This window comes from Salvia miltiorrhiza, chromosome 7, assembly GCF_028751815.1.
Source record: "Salvia miltiorrhiza cultivar Shanhuang (shh) chromosome 7, IMPLAD_Smil_shh, whole genome shotgun sequence".
Lineage (NCBI taxonomy): Eukaryota > Viridiplantae > Streptophyta > Magnoliopsida > Lamiales > Lamiaceae > Salvia > Salvia miltiorrhiza.
In genome coordinates this window covers 11,131,716-11,147,856 of record NC_080393.1, presented here as the reverse complement: position 1 = coordinate 11,147,856, position 16,141 = coordinate 11,131,716, and the positions used below count along the sequence as shown (strand labels likewise).

The 16,141-nt window shown below is 35.3% G+C and overlaps 4 protein-coding genes across 11 annotated transcripts; 2 read left to right on the top strand and 2 right to left on the bottom strand.

Moving 5' to 3' along the window:
- The first annotated feature begins 941 nt into the window (after positions 1-941).
- LOC130992663 (uncharacterized) lies at positions 942-4,300 on the top strand. The gene is made up of 11 exons (XM_057917401.1): positions 942-1,156; positions 1,813-1,843; positions 1,949-1,962; positions 2,072-2,122; positions 2,297-2,366; positions 2,685-2,760; positions 2,850-2,917; positions 3,035-3,155; positions 3,299-3,338; positions 3,854-3,921; positions 4,028-4,300. Exons 1-11 carry the CDS (start codon positions 971-973, stop codon positions 4,032-4,034), a joined length of 732 nt encoding a protein of 243 aa, XP_057773384.1. The 5' UTR covers positions 942-970; the 3' UTR covers positions 4,035-4,300.
- A 258-nt stretch (positions 4,301-4,558) lies between these two features.
- On the bottom strand, positions 4,559-7,878 carry LOC130992650 (fibrillin protein 5 homolog). Of its 8 annotated transcripts, none has more exons than XM_057917380.1 (9): positions 7,622-7,878; positions 6,353-6,556; positions 6,145-6,260; positions 5,952-6,074; positions 5,574-5,672; positions 5,452-5,496; positions 5,207-5,280; positions 5,040-5,101; positions 4,559-4,961 (listed from the first exon to the last, which is right to left on the bottom strand). In XM_057917380.1, exons 1-9 carry the CDS (start codon positions 7,719-7,721, stop codon positions 4,951-4,953), a joined length of 834 nt encoding a protein of 277 aa, XP_057773363.1. In that variant the 5' UTR covers positions 7,722-7,878; the 3' UTR covers positions 4,559-4,950. The 8 variants fall into 8 exon arrangements, with proteins under 8 accessions (XP_057773363.1, XP_057773369.1, XP_057773364.1 ...); XM_057917386.1 differs by having other exon boundaries at positions 5,040-5,127; positions 7,622-7,862; XM_057917381.1 differs by having other exon boundaries at positions 6,353-6,553; positions 7,622-7,861.
- A 1,692-nt stretch (positions 7,879-9,570) lies between these two features.
- Positions 9,571-12,168, top strand: LOC130992612 (tubulin alpha-5 chain). Its single transcript, XM_057917319.1, has 5 exons — positions 9,571-9,924; positions 10,316-10,530; positions 10,756-10,955; positions 11,130-11,638; positions 11,727-12,168. The coding sequence occupies exons 1-5, from the start codon at positions 9,812-9,814 to the stop codon at positions 12,040-12,042; spliced, it is 1,353 nt and encodes a 450-aa protein (XP_057773302.1). The 5' UTR covers positions 9,571-9,811; the 3' UTR covers positions 12,043-12,168.
- Positions 12,169-14,983: 2,815 nt separating this feature from the next.
- LOC130992662 (ethylene-responsive transcription factor ERN1-like) lies at positions 14,984-16,136 on the bottom strand. The gene has a single exon (XM_057917400.1). The coding sequence runs from the start codon at positions 15,957-15,959 to the stop codon at positions 15,183-15,185; it is 777 nt and encodes a 258-aa protein (XP_057773383.1). The 5' UTR covers positions 15,960-16,136; the 3' UTR covers positions 14,984-15,182.
- Between the last annotated feature and the right edge of the window lie 5 nt (positions 16,137-16,141).

Below are 16,141 nucleotides of genomic sequence, written 5' to 3'. Positions count from 1 at the left end.
CAAATTATTTTAAAATTATAATTTTAACGTGACTTTTAAAGTGTGATCAATTAAATCATAATTTTTTAAATTTTTGCAATTTCATTCTGCAATTTTTTTAATCGTCAGAATGTTGGATTGGAGCTTACGTGGATTAGTAAACACGACGTCGTTTTTGTGAGACTTAAACGGCGTTGTTTCGTACAATTAAAAAAAAATTATTCAAATTATAAAGAGATTGTATTCTGTATTTGCACCATAATATCCAATATTCAACAATTTTATAGAAAACGGCGTCGTAACATGAATATTATGTGGCGAACTAATCCACGTAAACGTCAACTTAACAATCTCACGATCGAAAAAAATTAGGGGATGAAATTGCAAAAATTAAAAGGCAGTGATTTAATTCGCCACACATCAAAAGTCACGTTAAATTACAAATTTGAAATAGTTCGTGATTTTATATGCCAAAACCCCTTAATTTAATTATTCGTAATTGTTTTTTGAATATAATTATTTGTAATTGTTACTCCCTTCATCCCGCGAATTTTGAGTCATTTCTATTTTCTATATATATAGTAAGAATTCGGGGAAAATAAGGGGTTCTAATTAAACTTATCTTAATTAATTGTGTACTTTTTTACTGTATCACTTTTCTACTTTATTACTTATATATTTACCTAATCATTTTTCTACTTTATTAACTACACACTTAAAACACTAATCTTCACCTACACACTTAAAATATTAATCTTCACCTCGTTAATTTCCGTGTAAAAAAAAGTGATTCAAGATTTGTGGGATGGAAGCAGCATTTGTCACTTGTTGGCCTACAACCCCGATGTCTTGAATTCGAATACATGGTAATAGAGTCATTAATTAATTTATTTTTATTTTAACTATAAAAAATTCATATTCAGATAAGAGGGTTAAGTATAAATACACGGAGTACTTATTTTCAGATCAATTCAATTTAACGTATAAGAAAATGCGAGTCCTCACTCGACGGCTGTCCGCCGCTCTTCGCTCATACGCCGCCGCCGGAGCTCACCACAGCCGCAGGAATTTCTCAACGTACAGCCTCCGAATTAAATCCCAGCCATTGGGAGGAGGCCTCCTCGAGTCGCCGTGGTCCGCCACCCAGCTCCGCGGCGCCAGATTCTCCGGCGGAGATGTATGCTTCTATTTTTCACTCCTAAAATACTTTCCTTGAACTGTATGCCTGGTGGTTTTCAATGAAACAATTTACATTTTCATGATAAGCTTTCACTTAGTGAGTTTATCTAGTCTAGTTATTTTTTATCGTAGTAATTAGTTGTTCGATGTAGGTTCGTTTTGGAGCTAATATTCCCTTTTTTGAGTTGAATTTGAGACTTTTTACTCTCTCTATTTATCTCTCTTATTGTTTTGTTCTCTTTTATTGTGATTCAGTTAGTAAATGATCAAGTCAAGTGCTACTATCTGCAATAACTGGAAAATATATGCTTGGAAGGGGGAATTATTGAGATTTGGAATTTATTTTTCTTTTAATCATAATTTAATCCCGTTGATATTGTGATGGTGACAGATTTAAATAATGCAGCATAACAAGGCAGAAATATGCTTTCTGTAAATTGGAAGATAGACGGTAACAATAAGACATTTGACTAGCATTGTGTTTTGTAAATATGGGATCAACATTCTCTCCAATAACCTCTGAAATAGAACAATTTCAAAATCTTGTGAAGAACAATTTAAATTATGGCACAGAACAGAGCATGCTCAGCTTGAAGTTATGAGCTCCTTCCAGCTTCAAGTTTTGGTATTTCATGCTTATTTTTATTGATGCAGGTGAAACCGGGAAACGTCATTGAAAGAAGAGGTTAGATTTTCAAAATTAATTGAATGGTGATGATATAATTAAATAAACATGCATGCCATGGGATTTCTATGACATTGTTTCTCGATTGCTGCTGATGCAACACAGGAAAGATTTATGAGGTAATTATCCAGTACTCTAGTTTTACAGTTTATGGGTGAAATTTTTTACGCGTTACTGACTAAGTAGTATAGTTATGGAAAAAGCATAACAATCTAAATTATTTACTAGGTGATTAAGGCACAACATAGCACCCAAGGAAGAGGAGGAGCTATCATACAGGTCTCATCCAATACTTATAAACTTTTATATGATTAAGTGCATGTACTGTTGGAAGGTCTTGGATTTGGATGGATGGAAATTGTATTATAGTTACATGCCCAGTAAATTTAAGCCCTTTCTTATGAAAATATATTTAAAGAAATTCCTCTTTTCTTCTTGGTCGAATGCTAACAGGTGGAGCTCCGTGATGTTGATAGTGGGAATAAAGTGAATGAAAGGTTGCGAACAGATGAGAGCGTTGAAAGTATGCATTCTCATCTTGTTGTCACCAGAATGGGAAAGAAAATGCCTAGTTTTTAAAGTTATTTCTTTTATTACTACCTGAACCATTTTCAACTTCTCCATTTAGGGACTTGGATAAGTTCACAAATTTTCTGATCCTCCTTTATTCCTTTTTATCAGTTTCTCTGCATTGAATGAGCCTATAGGCATATGAAAAAGATAATTTTAGATACTGCTTGCTAACCTAACACTCATGCTGATAAGGGCACTGCTTGTAGATCGGCCTATGTAGATGTCCAAAGATTATTGTAGTCCTCTGAATTTTGGCAGTATTATACAGAGATATATGTTCAGGAGAAGTCATTTGAATACCTTTACACTGACGATGGGGATACAGGAAATGTTGTTTTAATGGAGTAAGTATTGAGGTCTTCTGTTTATCTTTCTAGTTAGTACTACTTGGGTAACATATTTTAAAGGATTTGAATGATGCATTTCAATGCAGCCCTAAAACCTATGACCAGCTAGAAGTACAACCACACTTATTTGGTGAATCTCGTGTGTTCCTTCAAGGTTATGTTATTTCATCTCTAAACTCAGATGCAAACTTTCTTGTTGTGTAACATTGTATATATTGCTAATGCCAGCCACCTCTGATGTACCATAAAATGTTTTTGCTTGACTATGCAGATGGTATGGAAGTCTCCGTCCAACTTTATGATGATAGACCCTTGTCAGCATCAATTCCAAATAAAGTAACATGTACAGTTGTTGAAGCGGCGGAAGCACAAAAGGGAAGTGGGACCCCACCGTAAGTACACGTGCTCTAGTCATTTTATGATTTGTGAGTTATTATTAAAAAACAAAACACTTTTGTTTTCCTGATTGTGTTCCCTTCACCTAAAGGCATGTTATTTATAATATAACACACCCTTGTATTCTTCACTGTCACAGTTATAAGAGGGCTTTGTTGGACAATGGTTTAACTGTCCAGGTAATATTCGTAATGTGCCGTTTTCATCAGCTTTAAAAACTTTCTTGATCAAATGTTTCCGATTGAGGTGAATTCTGTTTCAGATGCATGACCATCCACTGTTTATAAACTTGAATTGTCCAGGGATTTGATTAATGGATACAAAGGTTATATTTGGAAGTCTATACAATCCCACAATGTGTTCACATAGAAGTAACTGCATGTGTTGCGTAATCATATGAGTCCACTACTATGATGACTTGTCCTTATCTATAACCAGCTAGGAATTGAGAAAAAAATGAAGCTATTAAAGAAATTTGGGTAGTCGGCTTGACGTTGCTCCCTATCCTAGTGAGATTCATAAATATTTGGAACTTGTAAATGTATGCATGGAGAATGACATTTCTAATGATTTCAAAGTTGCTTTCTATTTTTTAGCTGGTTGCTGGTTGCTGGTTGCTGGTTGCATGTTTGTTTTTCCACTTAATGATGTATGCAAACTCCATCCAACTCTTTTGCATATCTTTTTATAATAGGTCCCTGCTCATATTACAACTGGAGATAAGATTATTATCAATACAACAGACAACTCTTATGTTAGCAGGTCTGTCAATTTTTTCAGTATTTTGAGATCTATCATGTTCTCTTCTACTAATATTAACATCGAAGATGGGTATGTGACTGACTGTAATTGCAATCTGGTTTCTCAGGACTTGAACAGTAGTAGACTGGATCAGTTTGTGGCCAAGCAATCATTTTGAAGAAGTGAGTTACCCTTTTAGTTGCTAGATTGATATGAGATGATACGATATGTTCATCCTTTTTAAGGTTTAATAAGGTTGCTTAATATGGTACTAAGAGACTTGAGCAGAGTGAAAGTTCATTTTTGTAACAAAATCTTGATCTATTGCAGCAGATAGTAAGTATTCCTAAACTCTTAATTATGAATGTCAATTCGACTAAACTATTCAGTTTTGGGCCAACTTAATTTTTCTCTCTTCACGTTAATAATTTTTCATCTCATTGGTTTATCAATCACATTACACATTTTCTCTAATTATATTCTATAATTAACGATTTATGTCTCTTGTAAAATTTACTTAAATCTCACGCACATGCACGCCAAAATTGAGTCAACAATTTATTAACACTCAACTTTTGAAAGACGAAAAAGAGATTTAATTATAAATACTTTCATAATACCAAATCAGCATATAGGTACCAACATGTGATACAATACAGACCTTAAAAGAAACTTGATTTCACCAAGTAAAATCCATCATCATAAGATTTCTTATAGTTCCAGACACCATATTGAAATAACAAGAACTACAGTTGATAGAAAGCTAGAATAAATTAAAACAAATAGAATTGGAAAAAGAAAACAGAAATTTGGTTGGTTCAGTGTTGATGGCACGGCTGTCGACTGATGATCGGAGATGGCAAGGCAGCTGTTGCAGGCAGACGGTGACTCGAGATCCGTCTCTCTCTCCCGTTTCTAGGATGCAAATGTAATAAAGTATTGTTTCCACCAAATTTCAAGCCCAGGGCTCCATCAACTGGCACATCTAGAAACAAGACAGTGAAGTTGACAATGGCCAATGTAAATTTTAGCCATTTTGGGGGGATTTGTTTAACTTGTTCCTGTCAGATAATGTATTACCACATCAAAAACCAAAAGGATATGAATGAACCAGTGATTACAAGTCAGCAAATTTTTACTCTCTAAGATGAAGATATTTCCTTTGTCATCTCTGCCGATTCTCAATGAATCATCAACATATCTGTCATCACAAAATAAAAGAATGGTCTGTTTGGAATCATATATACATCCATCTTTTGACAATCAAATTCCCAAAAGGTAAGGTTAAATCACAAGATGAACATACGTGATCTCGAGCCAACCATCAGGATTGAAGATTTCTAGAAGCACATCGTAGTTTTTGCGGAAAACATTCATCAACTGTTGCAATCAAGATGAACAAAGAATTTATAAGCCAATGATCACATTAGCTTGTAAAGATGGATGGGATTCCAACTACTATTGAGAGATTCTCTATTGCCTTTATACAAGTCAAATGTGTGTATGCACATTAAGACACTGCTGCAGGGAATGAGATGGGATCATTCATACCTGATCTGGGGTGATCACTGACTTTTGGTAATTGATATCGACTCGCTACACATAGTTTAGACCATGAGAACAGAAAGAATCCTCATAAATGTTTTAAAATGTACAAGGTACAAAGCACTCACTGAATTTGAGGCAATCCTGAAAGAAGCATCAATTGTTAACTGTCCACTCAGTAGAGTCAGCCCTTTGGCACTGAACTCGATCACATTTACAGCTTTACCCTCCATTTTTCCATCATAAAAAAATGCTACATGTTATTACAAATTTGTGAAATGAAGCATCCAATCATAAAGAGAACAGTTTAAGGGAAGGTATGATGGTTCCAATTATTGAGTGCAAAAGTGTTGTACTTGACATAACTTCAGACAATATTTTTATGACGTAGGCTTTCTAGCTATTGAGTATGAACATGTCTAAATAGGAGAAGAAGGCTTTAAGGCAAACAACCCCAGAAGGGATCACAGTAGCTAGAAAAATTTATTTATAATTCAATTGAATACCTGAGCAACATTTATAATTTGGATGAAGTCTCCCAAATTAATGAAATCCCGCAATCCTAGTTTAGTTCTTTTCGAGCCGAGAATACTAATGGTGCTATAGATGAGCTTCCAAGCTCCAGCTACCTGATGTAAAATTTCCGATTAATAACTCCACAAAATCCCTAAAGTGGACTAGAGACAAGCAAGCAAGCACCTTATCTAAGCAGAGAGTGGGTTGAGGTGTGGGATTTTGAGACTCAAGAAGCTCAACCAGTTTTTGGATTTCACTTTTCTTGGCTGATGGGACTCCAAATATGCCTCTATTTATGCCTGTAACACACTCTCTTTGTTCAAACTTGTCAACACAAACAAGTTACAGGTGTTTATAAGACAGTAGAGTGATAAATAATTTTTTCCAGCACCTTGTAGAGCAGCAAAGAGGTGTTGTTTGATTTGGGAAACATTCAGATTCTCTTCTTCTGCTTCTTCCATTTCTTGTGCGATTACCTCATCTGAGCTGTTTTCTACAGCTTTGATAGAAGAAAGTAATCCACAAGTGGTGCAGCTTCGACTTTGCCTCTCTCCAAATCTAATGGTCTTGTCATGACGGACCTGAACTGCAGCTGCTGCAGCATCAACTTTCATTATCTTTATAGGTGAAAAAGGAAGAGGCGGGGAAGTTGGCTTTGGTGCTTTGATAAACTGTGTCCATTACTTCAACAATCGACACATCCTTTGTTTCTGCTCTGCTGCTACCAAAGTGAAGCTTATTGCTTTATCTTATACACTGTTACTTTTTGCATTCTGTTGTCCATTTCAACTATATTTATATTGTAGCACAAACAAAATATATACACAAAAGTATAAGTTGAGGTGAATAGTTGACAGTTCAACTCATCAGCTGAGTCATAAAAACAAATGAACATATGGCTAAGATATGTCTAACAGAAGGCCTAACCGCCTCAAATTTTGAACGAAAGTAAAGCCAATAAGAAGACAATAAATTTGTCTTTCCAGAAGTAAACTCACAGATCAACTCAATGCTGGTTTTAAGAACAAGAGGTTTACTTATCTGACCCTTAATTCCTAACTAGATCAACTTAGTCCTTTTTTCGTATGGTGGTTCCTAGACATCGACGCATCTCTCTCTCTCTCTCTCTCTAAGTTTAAAGAGTATATTGAAGGAAAACCTGAAATTGTTAATGAAACAAGTTCTGAATGTTCCCACTAGTTTGGTGCTAGCACGATAGTAGGTATTTAAGCAGCTTCGAATTGCTAATCAAACAAATTATGAATGTTCTAACCAGATGCGAACCAACACTTTGACACTATATGTGAGCATTTCAGGAAAAAAGATAACGTTCAAGGTAAGTACAATATCAATTCCATAAGAATTAAAGAGCAGGAACATTATTCACAGGAAAGTTAAATAGTTGAACTAGGATTAAAGTACATAAATGATTTTCCACAATGAAAAAGCTAAAAATACTGTTTTTCAGAACTCAACAATTTGTTACTCTTAATTAGCTCCTTGCGGAAACAATACTTAGCTTAAATCTCTAAACATTTCTTTCTGAAAAATCATAAAATACAAACTGTAACAAGATAGAATCATCAGAGATAAATATGAAGATAAAATGTCAATATCAAGCACAAATTTCACAAATGAAGATGGAGGATAAGCGATTTACGGTGAAGAGAAGGCCAGAGGTGACCAGAAAAAGAAATAGATGAATTTGGTGAAGTCACACCCGCCATCGTTGGCCCAACTGTAGCTACGATTGCCGCCATTGCTGCCGCCCGAAAAAATACTATAAATAAATAAAAATCCAATGTAGTTTTCGATAGAAGAATTGAGTGAAGAAAAATGGCGCAGATAAGTGGATGATGAATTGGTGATTACTCTTTGAATTTGTTAGAGCTCCAAAAATTAAAACGCAACCAACCCAATTCGGTAATATAGTGGGCTTTAATTTGCTGATATATGAGAGGCCCAATATTAATTATTTTTCTATTTGTAGTATCAAATTTAGGTCCATAAAAATGGGAGTCAATTCACATCCGCATAAAGTGAAGAAACAATTCCAACATAAATGCAATAAACAATTTTTTGGGAAAAAAATAATAATTTAAAAACAAAGTTGGAAGTACAGTCCAGCAATGAAGAGGAATAAATGCATGTGAATAAACCAGCTAGTTGGTTATCTAACACACATGCACATGGACCTTCCTAAATCTTTTCCTTCCAATAATACATTTCATTGCTGTACTTTTTATATCATCATCAAACATTATCTCCTCATTTTGATTTTTTTTGTTTTCAATTCTGATCCCCAACCATTTTTCTATGACATGGAAATATGGAGCTGTTATCAAGGTGTGTACTGTTATTGGGTAAACTTGGTTCATGTGTATTAGTATACAAGCTTTATATTTGAAAAATCATGTATAACAAAGTTCGACTTAAAAGACGTTGATAAAATTTAAACGCGAGACATTCAACATTGATTTCTTTCTTTTATCCCAAGTCTTTGTTTGTACTTGCATGCTCCTTTATTTGGGTCCAAAAGTAGTACTACTATGTCTTCTTTTTTTTGCCTTTTTTTTCTTCTTCTCTTATACATAAAATCTTAGGTGGGCTTGCACTTAAATCTTGGAATTATGGGGTGGTTGTAGTGTTGGTTCGATTCAAATCAAGATTTATGATTACACCATAAACCTAATAGTAGTACATTATTGCGAGTTTCCCCTTAATTTCGTTGGAAGTTTGGATTCTGACTACAAAAATGTTGTGTACTGCACATGAACCTTTTGCTTATGGGAAAAAAAAGATAGTAAAATCTGTCTTCAATAGATAATAAAAATTTTACGAAATCATGAAAAAATAGCTGTATTGCCAATTTAATTCAATACAAGTTTATAAATTCCGCTTGCAAATTGTGGTCACTCAATTATTTTTATTAAAATTCTATGAATTCACTTTACATGATATCGTAACTCCCTAAATATCTCCGAGAAGATTAGTTAAGTTTGTTAAACTTAAATCATTCTTTATGTAGGTAATTTGTTCAAAGTTATCGAATTAAACATAATCTTTTCAGCTATATAAGGTGTGGGCCGCGTGGCCAATTTTATGTATTCACCGAGAAAATTATCATTTCTTCGTTATAAATTATTAAAATTTCCCAAAAAAAATCAAACTGCGAAGATTATGGACTTTTCTTTGTTTGATATTATCTACTCCCTCCGTCCCACGAATCTTGACAAGTTTTTCTTTTTGGACTGTCTCACGAATCTTGACACGTTTCCATTTTTGGTAATAATTATTACCTTCTCTTTCCTACTTTATCACTTTTATTACCCACTCTTTCCTACTTTATCACTTTTATTTCCTTCTCTCCGATCCCCTACTTTATCATTTTTATATTTAGTACACACTTAAAATATTAATCTACAACTCATTAATTCTCGTGCCAAGATTCGTGGAACGGAGGGAGTATTAACTACTATTATTATTATTATTATTTTAGGCGAACTACTACAATTAAATTAAGTTGTAATGATTCCCAACAAACCAACACCAGTGAGACAGGGGCCCTTTTGTCATTAAAGTATGGAAGTTTGGAAGTCGATATGGGCTGGGGCCCACATCAAAGCTGGCGCCTAATGGTGGGCCCAAGGATTCCGACCCATTTATCATCAAATTTCATTTTCTACTGCCTCACTACTCACTAGCTACAAACTAGCTAATAGATATATACACATATACATATAGAGAAAGAGAGGGAGAGAGAGGAATAAGGGAACGAGGAGGCTTAGGCTATCCGGTTTGTAAAGATTTGATTCTCATTTCTTCTGAAGACACTTTGTAGAGAGAGAAGATGAGAGAAATCATAAGCGTACACATAGGGCAAGCAGGGATTCAGGTCGGGAATTCTTGCTGGGAACTCTATTGCCTCGAGCATGGCATCCAGCCCGATGGAATGATGCCTAGGTATTATTTCTTTTTTCTTGATTTACAATTTCCTGTGTTTGTTTATATATATATATATATATATATATATATATATATATATATATATATACTTTTTTTTATATCTTCTGCATTCGTTTTCGTTTAAGCTTTAGAACGTCATAACTGCGTGCATTTGATTTTTTTTTTTCTTTCAATATTTCAGTGTAATATTAATTTGGTAAAATGTAGATCATGGTTGAACTAGGATTATCAGAGTGAGAGCGTGATTTCAGTTATATGCTCTTGAATTTTGTTTGAATTTGGAGTGTTTTTTTTTTTTTACTAACTCTGATTTTGAATCTAGCGAGTTCCCCCCCAAATTTCGAGATTTCTGAATTTGGTGAGATCTAATTTCTTTCTGAATTTGTAGTGACACGACGGTGGGTGTAGGGAACGATGCCTTTAACACCTTCTTTAGCGAGACTGGATCAGGAAAGCATGTGCCGAGAGCTATTTTTGTTGATCTTGAGCCCACCGTCATTGATGAAGTTAGGACAGGGACATATCGTCAGCTCTTTCACCCCGAGCAGCTTATCTCTGGGAAGGAAGATGCTGCCAACAATTTCGCTCGAGGGCATTACACCGGTATGCAGCTGTGTTAACTATACTTGTGGAGTTTGAGATTGTTTTCCATAACTATAGGATGCTTATGATAGTCCCAAATAGGAAATTGGTATGTTAGCATACAAGTTTTTGAGGTATACGTTTATTTTCTATTTGTTGTATAGTACTCAATGTCATTTAGTTTGTTGCATTGGCAATATATGAAGGTGTAGCTAATTTGGTTAATTTGTGGTGCTTTATTTGCAGTGGGAAAAGAGATTGTCGATTTATGCCTCGACAGAGTGAGGAAATTGGCTGATAACTGCACTGGTCTGCAAGGGTTCTTGGTTTTCAATGCTGTAGGTGGTGGTACTGGTTCTGGATTGGGGTCGTTGCTTTTGGAGCGCTTGTCTGTAGACTATGGGAAAAAGTCGAAGCTTGGCTTTACCATCTATCCTTCACCCCAGGTGCTTTAACTTGCTAGTAATTGTGCCATTTAGCTTTGCGAGATGGTGTCATTCTCCAATTTTATGTGCATGTTGGCTATGTGAAGTGTAGGACATGAGTAGAATGGTTTGCTTGAGATGCTTGCATATGGCACGCATGAGGGAATTTATAATTTGATTTGATTTGTATTACAGGTGTCCACTGCAGTTGTTGAACCTTACAACAGTGTTCTTTCCACTCATTCTCTTCTTGAGCACACAGATGTTGCTGTGTTGTTGGACAATGAAGCCATTTATGATATTTGCCGGAGGTCATTGGATATTGAGAGACCTACATATACCAATTTGAATCGTTTGATTTCCCAAATCATATCATCCTTGACTACTTCTCTACGGTTTGATGGAGCCATTAATGTAGATATTACAGAGTTCCAGACCAACCTTGTACCATATCCTCGTATCCATTTCATGTTGTCATCATACGCACCTGTGATCTCAGCCGAGAAAGCATACCACGAGCAGCTATCAGTGCCTGAGATCACAAATGCAGTGTTTGAGCCCTCGAGCATGATGGCAAAATGTGATCCCCGTCATGGAAAATACATGGCTTGTTGCTTGATGTACCGTGGAGATGTTGTCCCCAAGGATGTCAATGCAGCTGTCGCTACCATCAAAACTAAGCGGACTGTTCAATTCGTGGACTGGTAAGAGAAATAGCTTCAAGTGGAAAGAAGTTAATTATTTTCTTGAATTTCAATAAGAAAAAAGTGTGAAAATTCCCCATCCATACAGGTGCCCGACTGGCTTTAAATGCGGAATCAACTACCAGCCTCCTTCTGTGGTACCCGGTGGCGATCTTGCCAAAGTGCAGCGCGCTGTGTGCATGATCAGCAACAACACAGCAGTTGCTGAAGTGTTCTCACGCATTGACCACAAATTCGACCTTATGTATGCCAAGAGAGCATTTGTTCACTGGTACGTCGGTGAAGGAATGGAGGAAGGTGAGTTCAGCGAAGCTCGTGAAGATTTGGCTGCTCTTGAGAAAGACTATGAAGAAGTTGGTGCAGAAGGTGTTGACGAAGAAGAAGACGAAGGTGAAGACTACTGATATAGTTGGTGTGTTAAAAGTTTGGCAGTTTGATGAACTTCTCTCTCTTTTTGTATTAATATGCTTCTTGTTTTTGCTTGTATTCAACTTTTTATTAAATCTTAGTTGTTAAAATTTCAAGCAAAATATTTAGATTTTTTTTATTTCACTTTTCTATTAATTTAGAAAGAATTTATGGATTTCTTGGATCCCCATGTTCAACAACTTTGACTTTCTTCAAAATACATTTTATCATTTCATTTTTTTTTAATGTTTGACACTCATTATTTCGACTCAAGTTTTACTTTTCGTCACGAACATTGTATTTTTTTAGTGTAAATAAGGTCTTACGAAGAGCAGTCATTCTTATTCTTTAGTGGTGTTGGGCCTACCAAAATAAAAAATTAAAGGTGACATTTTTATAAATATTAAGTGGGAATGAGATTTAAAAGACAAGGGATAATTTGTAAAGAAGAAAAAGAATAGAAAGCAGCTGAAATTAAAAAGTAAGTGTTGGTGTTGGTGTTGATGCATCCTGTTGCGAGGCAGTAGAATTGGGGATGGAGGTGGTTTGGCCAGTTGTTGTGGTTGTGTTGTTGAGAGGCATTAGAATGGAGATGGAGCATGTGGTGTGGTTGCATGGGTTGAGAATGAGAGTAGTTGAGATTGAGAGGCATCATCATCTCCAAGCATTCTCGGTTTTGCCGTTCCCAAATTGCAACACCATCTCATCAAACACTCATCTTACGACATTACATTAATTAATTTCACCAAATTAAATCAAATCTTACTCGTTTTAATAAACACAGGCTCAATGTTGGCCTCACTACCAATAAACTCCACGATCTCCTTTTTACTCTTGTAATGCATTATTATGCAATACTCTATATATCTATGCACCTCACTCCATCAATTACAAATCAAAATTACCAATCTTTTCATACATACATAATTCTTAATTATTTCAACTTTAAACTCACCTCATTGATTTCTTCTTCTGCTCATCTTCTTCTCACGTCAAACTTTTTATTAGCATCATCAAACAAATCATTAAATTAAACATGCAGCCAAATAACAAAATTTCACAACTTGCTTTTCCTATGATTTAATCTATAATTTTTGGTTAATTAACAAACAAAAACAAGTACCATAAAAGATCGAGAACAACCATACATGTTGTAGATGCTCAGAAAAATCAATGGTCGTTTAAGTAAATAGAATTTATTAACCAGGTTTAATTAATTATACTAAAACACACACACACACACACACACACACACATATATATATAGAGAGAGAGAGAGAATGGTTCAACAGAGAAGCTAAATATTATGGAGAATAGAAAATTCGTAAAATAAAAACGAACAGATCTATAATTTTAATGAACAGATCAATGTACCGCATGAACAGGCCCCCGGGTTCGAATACTGCTGGTGGCGAGTTTTTCTATATTTTTACTAAATACGTATGTTCATTAGTTATGTTAATCTGTTCGTAAATATAGTGCATGAATGGAGTGGGAGTAACAATGGATTAACTTGTAGATGAAGTATAACGAAACTCTAACTGCAAAAGTACGGTTGTTTTAGTAACCTGTATACTAGTTATCTATATTTCTCGTGCATTATAATTAGTTAATTAACAACTGTTAATTAGTTAAGCAAGCGAGATGCATTTCACACTAAATACTAACTCCATAAAACTCATGTCAAATAAATTTGTTTTTATCTTTTTTTTGGATAAATTTATAATATTAGATAAAGAAATTAAATGATCGCGCCACAAGGGCTCGAACTCAAGACCTTTAGTCTTAGGCATTAGCCCCACTTGACCAACACACGTACGCAATTTGTTTTTATTTTTGTAATTAAATAGGTATGACCGTGCATTTAAGTAAAACTAATAATGTGGCAACTAATAATGTGGCAGGTTTTGTTTTATGTATGTTGGATTTGGGCCGACTAAATGGGTTTCATAGACCCTCTTAAACTTAGGCCTACCTCAACTATTACACATTAGTCCACTGACTTATCTTCATTTATTTATTTAATCTACTATCAATGACCAATTTATAATTATTTAGAATGAATTTGGTCATCCACAGACTAGGACAAAACAAGAAATAGCAAAACTTCAACATGTAACTTTTTTTCTCTAATTAGTAATTCGGCTTTAATAATATGATTAAATTGATATAATCGTTAGCCAAATAGTAGTAATCTATTTCTTATTTTGCGATGGCAAGGCACGCATTTACTAGTTTGGAAAATGCTTTCCAAAAAATCTAAAAGCTGTAACGAAAAACAAACCCCAAATCCGTTTTAGCTTATGTCATTTGCAATAAGCTATATGGTTAAAAAATATATTTATTGATGTATCTATCAATGTAGTTTCATGGATCCAATTTCAATCTAATACGAGATACATTGTCCAATCAGAAGTAGACGGCAGAATGTAAATGAAATAAATTAACTTTAGTCATATATAAGTTGTACTTTTCCTTTAGAATTGGTTGGTAAAATCTAAAATTGACTGCTTCTAACTCAATAAATGCCATTTTAGTACGTAGAAGTTGCTGTATATTTATGCTGTACGGCAGCCTCAGACCGGATTGAACCGGCTCGGAGTTAATCGAGTCGAACTCAAGCTCGAGTATGGCTCGATATTAACAAAATTAATTAAATCTGACTCAATATAAATCAGACCGAATTGAGTTTAAAAAGAAAAAGTCAAAATTCAACATTGTTTGAATTAATCTTGGTTCGATACATCCCAAGAAAGATGTTAATGAAAGACGGTGGTCGAACTAACATTAAATTACAAACAAAATTCTGAAAAAAAAAATGTAACATAAGCATAAAGTCTCCTCCAATTCTTCTATAGTAGAAGTAATATATAAAAATGCAGTTAGAGTTTTGCAAGAAAATTAAAATTTTAGATGATTTATTAATAGCTTCTAATATAAAGATGAGGCAAAGTTGTTCATGTTCCAAAAGTTGGTGAAAATTAAAATACAAAATAAATCTTTGAGGCACATTGGATGATCCCTCTAGAAGTTTATGAAGCAAATCTAACAACAACCTCAATCACTTTCTTCCTAACTTGATTTAGCCACTGCTCAAAAATTGCAAAAAAAAAAGGGAATCCATCTAGTATTTGTTTTAACTTGGACAGAACATTTGGCAGAGAGTTTGAATATCCCACAAAGCATCATTTGAGTCATTGATGGTATCCCAGTATTCATTTATGCCATTCATGGCATAGAGTGATGCTGATATCTGCCTCTCAACCTTCATTCTCTCAAAATCCGAGAAAGAAGGCGCCTCATTCGCGCCTCTTCTAGGCGCGTCTGCAGCCTTGTCAAGATTGAAATGAGGGGTAATCATCTCATATCCGGGCGTGAAATGGCTGAAATCGGGCTTATACGCATCCTCACATGGATTGGAGGTGAAATCAAGAGAGCCCTCCATTTGGATTTGGTTGCTGCTAAAGCTCTCATTAGTAGTGTATTGAGAGCTACTACTACTAGTAGTAGTATCAATGGCCTTGCCATTGACATCTTGATCAGCATACCTTGTAGCAGAAGTTGGAGGGCTAATGGCCTTATTTTGGCTCCTCTTTTGATTCAACAAGTTCTTGATCTTCAAGGAGAGGGCCGGGTTGCAAGGCATGGTGTTCAAGAAGTTGGTGCGTGTGTTTGACCCACGAAGGAGGCAAGCTGCCTCGTCATAAGCCAGGGCGGCTTCCTCAGCTGTGTCGAATGTGCCTAGCCACATCCGGATCTTTTGGGTCGTGTTCTTGATCTCCGCCACCCATTTGCCCGAGGGCCTCTGCCTCACTCCCACAAACTTGCTCTTGCTAGGGCTTCTGTTTGTGGACTTATATGTTGTGTGGTTGTTGCTGTTGGTTGAAGAGGAGCTATGGAAGTGAAGTTCCATGGTTTGATTTAGTTGTGCTCGAGGTTGTAAGAGGGGAAAACACTTGATTTGAACAAGGAGATGAGAATGGGTGTTTTTATAGGAACAAAGAGTATGTCTTATTTGTTTGTCTCTTGTGTTTTTGCTTTGAATTATTTGTTGTGGTAAGAGAGTTGACTAGTTTCTTCGAACATGTTGAGTGG